We start from the raw sequence: 8,077 nt of genomic DNA, 5'->3' as shown, positions 1-8,077 counted from the left end.
AAAAACATAATAATAATAAATTATAAAATTAAAATTACTTGAAGAAGAGACTTCAAACAGATAAACAACGCAATGTTTTCAACTTGGGAAACCCAACCACAACCCGAAGACTGAAACCCAGGCTGCTGCAGGACATCCTGTTATAAATTCTATATTTATCAATTCTATCATTGTCATTACTTCTATTTTTTTTCTCTCTTCGTCCTTTTTTCAAATTAACTTATTTTTTTTGTTATTTTTTCCTATGAGAGGGCAATTGTTTGTTTTGTTAGGTCAACTTATGTCGTTTCAATCGTTGTTAAAATGTCGTTATTGAGAATTATTATTTTAATCTATTTATTTCATCTTAATTTTTGTTTTGTTTATAACGTTGTATGGTGTCTTTTGTATTATGGTGTCTTTTGTATGAGGCTATACTCCCCCCATAATCATTTGTTAAAAAAAGAAATGTACCTCATACATTAACCATGTAATGCCAGGCCGATCTGGTATTAAATGAAAAAAAAATTGTAATCATGAACAAGGATGCATCCTACTTCTTTTCAAAGATGATCCAGCCTGATTTACGATGTGTTTAGTATTACAGAACATATTATATATGATAACTTTTTTAACCACTTTCTAAGCAACAAAATACGTAACTCACTAAAAAACATAAAACATGGTTTTCCAGTTTTCCTGTAAGGAATCGGTTCATGAACTTTTTTTATATTATACTATCACTTCTATAAAAACGAAATTACACATGCCAAATAAAACTAATTACATACAAATTTTTTTGGCAAATAAGGACCAATAATAAATAAAAATTGCTAAGTGATATTTCATGAAGAATTAATTTTTTTGACGGAAGAATGTTTTAAATAATCGTTTCAACATAGCCCTTTGTTTAATTTTTCTTAAACTTAATTTTTGGTAACTTTGCGGAGTTAAAAAATCACTCCGGTCTAAAATAGGAATAAAAAAATCATTACATTAATTTTTTTCGGATCCATATATTTGTAACGAAATACCTTCATCCACTCGTGTCTTCAATTAACCACTTGGCGTTAAATAATTATAAAACGATCATGGTTTTCAATTTTATTTTATTTTTTGTACAAACATCTTAGCGATAGGAGCTGTGCCTTACTGATAGTGTTCTGAACATCACAGCGCGATATAGGAGCTCATATCAGTCGAATGAGTGCCAAGTAAACAAGCAGTGACTGGCCCCCAGTGGCTGTAGGAATTTCATCAAGTTGTGAATGTTTTACGGTAATAATCGAAAAACAATATTTTTATGTAAACAAAATATAATTTTTCTCCGTGACTATCGAAAGGTAGTAAAGCTTTTATAACATTTAGGCTAGAAATTTAAAAAAATATATTTATATATATCTTAAGATTTAAAAATTTTCATTTCCATTTTACGTTTTAGACATATAGGAAGAAAGTTAATACTGTTTGTCTACATATAGTGAGGTTTGTGTTGGGAATTAAATCGAACTGTTGATACGATTTTGATCGAATTTTCAGAGATTGTATATATATTTGTTTATCAGATTTCAAAATTAAAAAAATAATTATTATAGGAAGATACAATGTATAATAATCCAGGGGATAGTTACATTTTCGGTACAAAAGATAGTTAAATAAAAGGGACAAAGTAACATTTTTTTATTGTTTTAATATTTAGTGTGGAAGAAGGGGGTAGGTGCCTATCTAGCCAGTGTGAGGTACTCTAGCCTCAAAATCCAATTAATAACTGAGATACCTAGAGGTAGAAGGGGGTATTTACACTTCAAAACATAACATAAAATGAACTTTATTTTATTAAAATTTACCATTTGTAACCTGACTCCCTCATCTAACCCCTTCAATTAGGACAAAATATAAAAAAAATCAGATAAAAGGAAAGAGATTAAAATCTATACCTGATCCTGATAATAAAAGTTTTAAGACTGTTGAAGGTAGGTAGTACCCGTCTTCAAAATCGCCGACCCAAAGCTTAAGCCCTATCACCATGTCACTAGAACTCCACCTACCTTTTTGCCGTAGTTATTAATTCTAATATTCTATTATTTAATAATCTAGTTATGTATATACAATTCTATCACACATAGCTGTACCTTATCATTCATTAGTTTCCTATTCATCAGTACTCATATTTCCTTAATTTAAGTTGTCTCTTTCTTTGTTCGGAAACTGGGTGATTATCAAGGTGGGTTCCGCCCCAATAGGTCTACTATTGATCAAATATTCGCCTTGAGGCAAATCTGTGAGAAGATGAAGAAACATCAGCAGACAACTCGTATGCTATTCATTGATTTTCGGGCTGCCTATGATACAATCGTAAGGAGTGACCTCATAGTACCTATGCATGAACTGGGGATTCCAAGTAAACTCACCCGATTAGTAAAATGCACAATGGTGAGCACAACCTGCCAAGTAAAATCCTGTGGATTATCAGAGTCTTTTGAAGTGGAGTGTGGCCTAATACAGAGTGACCCAATAGCTCCTCTCCTGTTTAATATCGCCCTACAAGCAATCACAAATAGAGCAGGAATAAATCAGGAAGGAACAGTATTCACAAAGATGGCCCAAGTTCTGGCCTATGCAGACGTCGTCGTCATCATCGGTAGATCCCTGCAGAGCATTAGGACTGCTTTCGAAGTGATGGATGTCGATGCAAAAAGGACGGACCTCCATATTAATGAGGAAAAAACCAAGATTATGCTGTTGGGTAAGAAGCCTCTGGACCAGAGGCAGAGTCGCCTTGTAATGGGCCCCTATAATTTCGAAGTGGTAAGAAGTTCTACCTACCTTGGCTCTATTATCAATGAGAACCAGGATGAAGAAGAAGAAGTTAAAAGCAGAATTGTAGCTATAAATAGAACTTATTTCTCCATTGTAAGGCTAATCAAAAGCAGAGTTAGCAGTACCACCAAGATCACCCTGTACAAAACGTTGATAAGGCCAGTGGTCACATACGGTGGAGAAACTTGGACCCTAAGCAATAAAAGCATTATCCTGGCAGACAGGTTCGAAAGAGTAATTCTGAGGAGAATCTTAAGGCCCGTATGCGAGAATGGTAATTGGCGAAGAAGGAAAAATGGTGAACTACTTGGGCTCTATAAGGAATGTAGCATCTCCTCGTACAATAGGATACAGAGGCTTAAATGGCTTGGCCATGTAATGAGGATGAGAGAGGAAAGAGTGGCTCATAAATTGTACAGTTAGTTCCGGATGGTGTGCGGCAACGTGGTAGGCCGAAGGGCCGATGGAGGGATGCTGATCTGCGACAACTGAGGATCCCAGTTACCCTTACAGAAGATGGTTGGTGGCTGTTGAGCAGGCCAAGGGCAGCTTATTGCGCCTGTTGTGCCAGTAAAAGAAGAAGTTGTTTCTTTCTATACGTATTATAATTTACTTGTCACAGGTTATAATGATTTTTGTATCTTATTTTCATTTAGCCCTGCAAAGTGGGCAGATTACCATTAAATAGTTTGTTTTTTTACCTTTATTAGCCGCCATACAGAACTATCTTCCTAAAATATTCTTCATACGGTATAGTATCTTCTTCCAACATAAAATTAATAGTTTCTTTTATTGATTATTTTGATGAGTTTTGTCCGTAATCATTTCAATGGGTTTCATAATTTTATGTTGATATTTTTAAGATCTCGGGGCCCTTTGCGATTCGAGGCTCAACACGACCAATTAATCTGCTCCGGCTTTTCAACCTTAGATAAACATGTGTAATTATTGTTAGGTATGAAACTTCTGATACTTTATCCTTGGATAAGGGAAGTCTTCAAACATCAGTAATGCCTCATTAAAATTTTAATTTAAGGATTTAAAACTCATCTATTATAAATTATTTGCAATTACATAGTAGCTATGCGCAATTTATTGAAGCAGTCCTGCGATGATATGCCAAATATTCTTTAGTTACCAACAAGTTGGTAACCTCGGTTATGATCGGCCTTCCTGAACTAGATAAATAGCAATAACAAACATTATAGTCATCATTAAAAAACTGTGAATTCTATATAAGTAGTACTATAATTTGAAATCTCCTCTCTCACAAACACAAATCTTATTATCATAAACATTCTACATAAGATTTAAACTTATGATGAGGTCATTACTGTTTTTCATGAGAATATGATTTTTGGAATTATATAAATAAAATTGACGGTGTTTCTAGAACTTATGAAATAACAAATTTGGGGATGATGTTGGAAATAGTACATCATAAAAATAATTCTCGCATTTATTTTATTACAACTTAGATTTTAAACATATCGTCCTCTGAGAAAATATAAACTCGATGTATAAAATAAAATTATTGATAAAAATTAACATTAAATTCATAGTATAGTACTGTATTTAGACTTATTTTTATCTCATTAGATTGGCAAGAAACTTTAAATGGACTTTGATCTGTTTGATAATTTAAAAACATCAGATTTTGTAAACATTTCTTGTGTATGCTGTTATAGATTAATACCATATCAGTTTTCTTTCTGCTGTTGAAGAGAGATTATATTGTTCGTTTTTCATGCTGTATGGCTTTGCGTGGATTAGTCTTTTGTTTAATAATGCCGCGCGGAACTCAACTCACTGAAATTGAGCAGTAAAATGGACCTAAGAAGAGGTGGGATGACCCAGAGGCAATATAATAACATAAAAATAAGTTTAAAAACATTATTGCACTATGAATTGACTTTTTTTTTTGTAATATCTTTATTGAAATTTACAACTGTATATTATATAATACATTGAGTAAATTTGATCTTGGTTAAAATGGAGTGTTACAGGCGTGTAGAGCAACTACCCACTGGTACCACTCTAATGACATGGAAGTATTACGCCAGGAATGGAAGAGGATGCAAGGCTAGAAACTAGGGGGTTTGAGTGGTTAGTGAGTTTGTAATCGAAGGAGTGATATCTTGTTCGGGCTAGATCGGTTACATAGGGAACATTAAGGTCTTTATGTATGATTTTATTTGTGACAAAGTAAGGAGCATTGAGGATTTTACGAAGGATTTTGGATTGTAAGGATTGAATACGAGAGGAATTCGGAGGTTTAGTGGAGCCCCAAAGCTCAACTCCATATGTCCAGATATTCCTCATTACAGTCATGTAGATCAGTCTTTTATAATGTGTTAAAAAAATATAAACAGTTCTACTTGATAGCTTTTATACACAGTGTATAAATACAAATTTTTTTATGGTCATTATTGCCTAAGCAACTATTTTCTTTTTTTTCGTTTTCGAACCTTTTACGAGATTTGGTTATTTCGACCAAATCAGGTGAGGTGAACTCTAAAACGTGCATTTACGTTGAAAACTCGAATTAGAAATTTTACATGATTGCAATACTTCTCCTTACTATATATTCCATATGTAGGAAAATGGAAGTAAAAATAATATTGAAAATTGGAATATTTTAATATTACCGGGAAACAGATTTTTCCCTCCACCATCATAAAGATTGTTTTAGGAATACCCCTGGTGTTACATCGGTTACATAGGGAACATTAAGCTCTGCATGTATGATTTTATTTGTGACAAAGTAAGGAGCATTGAGGATTTTACGAAGGATATGGGATTGTAAGGATTGAATACGAGAGAAATTCGAAGGTTTAATGGAGCCCCAAAGCTCAATTCCATATATCCAGATTGGACTTATTACAGTCATGTAGATCAATCTTTTGTAATGTGTTGGAAGTTTTGACCATTTGGAATTTACTTTTAAATTTTATAAATACTTTAATTTTATACTTGTCTGTTATAAGATCCGAACAACTCATACAGATTAAATATGATATTGTGGGTTTATGCTTGATTGAATGAACCCAACTGTTATCTAACTCTAGTTACAATATGAAATTCACACGCGCTAATAATACCAATGCAACACCATTATGTAAAAACAATATAAATCTCGTAACTGTACGTAAAAGATTCTGTAGAGTTTTACGTTGATATTAACGTGTTCGTTACACTAGGATATTCACATAAGTGTTTAACTTGGGAAAAAAAATTGTTTTTAAATTTTTTTTTATTATGTCACAAATAAACTCATCCATAAAGACCTCAACACGTCATTCGTTGCAGATTTGGCTCGGAACAAATATAGCTCCTGTCAATCTAAAACCCTTACCCATCCAAACCTATTAGTTTTTAATATTTCATTCCTAACTATCTCTGATAATCCTTCAAGGCGTCTGAAAATAAGAAGGCCAAGGGATCTTCTAATTTCATGCAATGATTGAAGTACCACCATTGGGTTGTCCCTTCTCAAGGTTATCATGTGTTCTAAAACCTTTATCAGATTTACTTATTGTATTTTATATATATATATATATATACAGTTGTAAATTTCAATAATAAACTAGACATGTATATCAAATTACTTTCATTTATAAAATTAATGAATGGCTCAACCGATTTTTTTAAAACTACATTAATGCAGAGTAGTTTTGCGATTTTACAATTTTCCTTACTGCAATTCATAAATTTAAAAAAAAAATATTTAAGGCCTGCAAAGTGAAATCTTTATCGGACCATAATCGATAACATTTGTCAAAAATTGAAAGGTTTTTTTGTCTGGTATTAATCTTATTTGTTAATCTGGTATTAATCTTAATTTCAGAAAAATATGTCATTGGATTAATAAGTATTTTTTATCAAATAAAAAGCTTTTTTTTCATATTTAGATGACTCAAATGGTAAAAATAGGGTTAATGAGTTGTATATTTTAGCAAGTTGAGTTTTGAAAATTCTGATTAAACGACGATAAATAGTTAAAACAACCCACATTTCAGTGTGTGAATGGAAGTAAAAAAAAAAAGGCTGACGCAAGTAAGGGTTCCTTTTTATATATCACATCATCTCAATTTCGGCCAAAAAAACATGTAAATTTTATTGACTTTAGATCTAAGATTCTGGATTGTTTCCAATAAATTTTAGCTGCTGGTATCAGGAACTATAATTTTTGTTACGTTTTCTTTCTTAAAATTTGTGTGTTAAATTTTATATTGACTACTTATATAACTTTAATTCAACCACTTGCATTTATTTTATATTTATATTTATTTTACGCCAATAGTTAGTGATTTAATAATGATAATAATAATAATAATTTTAATTTTTTTTTAAATAAATAATTTTATTTCTATCCATTTTAGTCTCAAAACATTTTATTGGGATAAAGTTTTTTAGGAATAGTGACAGTGATAAATGATTTTAATTTTGGTTTAATGTGAATATTGACTAATTATAAATTGTTGTTTTGACCTGGGCAGAATAGCCTGAATGGAGTTAGAGTTTTTAAATTATATAATTCCAAAATTGTATCAACATTGTCCCTGAGGATGGCCGGATTGGCCGAAACGTCGGACTTATGAGAAAAATAAAATGTTTTGAGACTAAAATGGATAGAAATTAAATTATTTATTTTAAAAAAAATTACCAGTCTCAAGAAAGTGTAAATTAAATAATTTTAATGATGGTTAATTATAATTTAACCAATTTGAATATTAAAAACAATTATTTTTTTCTTTCTGTTCTTTTCCAAGCAATGTAGATATGACATGATTTCCTTTGTGAAATTAAAATTTTTGACTAATTATGAGGTTTTAAAAAACATGAATATGGGACAGTAGTTCCGAAACGTTGTGCAACAATACGTTAATTAAAAATAAATTACATTCAAATTGCAAGTTTTTTAACCTCAACAATTTTAATTGTTATAGACTTACCTGACTTCCTAAAAAGAAAATCTAGAATATAATTAACATTTTAAAGAGAATGTGTAATTTTAATGTCTTGTCTGACTTTAGAGCTTTTAACAGCTTTGTCATTGTGAACAATTATTTTATTTTTTGTATTTGTTTAATTTATCTTTAATAATTTATAATGGTTCATGGTTATAGCATTGCAAATAGTTAACGAGACTATACCCCTTCCACTCCTATCAACATTTAGAAAATACTTTACCTTATTAACTTAGATAGTGTCAATAACGAGGTTAACAAGACGAAGCTTCGATGAAAAAAGGAAGATTCTAATTTTTTACATGTAC

The 8,077-nt window shown here is 31.3% G+C and overlaps 1 protein-coding gene across 1 annotated transcript; it reads left to right on the top strand.

Moving 5' to 3' along the window:
- Window positions 1-2,409: 2,409 nt before the first annotated feature.
- On the top strand, window positions 2,410-3,706 carry LOC136795723 (uncharacterized). Its single transcript, XM_067047239.1, has 2 exons — window positions 2,410-3,073; window positions 3,663-3,706. Exons 1-2 carry the CDS (start codon window positions 2,410-2,412, stop codon window positions 3,704-3,706), a joined length of 708 nt encoding a protein of 235 aa, XP_066903340.1.
- The last annotated feature ends 4,371 nt before the right edge of the window (window positions 3,707-8,077 follow it).

The sequence above is a fragment of the Halyomorpha halys genome, unplaced genomic scaffold (assembly GCF_000696795.3).
Source record: "Halyomorpha halys isolate HHAL.00 unplaced genomic scaffold, Hhal_1.1 Scaffold797.1, whole genome shotgun sequence".
In the NCBI taxonomy this organism is placed as follows: domain Eukaryota; kingdom Metazoa; phylum Arthropoda; class Insecta; order Hemiptera; family Pentatomidae; genus Halyomorpha; species Halyomorpha halys.
This window is presented reverse-complemented; position numbering and strand designations above follow the sequence as displayed.

Bases quoted from the DNA above. Each gene is read 5' to 3' on its own strand.
- LOC136795723 (XM_067047239.1), top strand. From the start codon at position 2,410: ATGGTGAGCACAACCTGCCAAGTAAAATCCTGTGGATTATCAGAGTCT. The intron at 3,074-3,662 runs GTAATTGGCGAA...GATATTTTTAAG, and splicing joins AAGGCCCGTATGCGAGAATG to ATCTCGGGGCCCTTTGCGAT.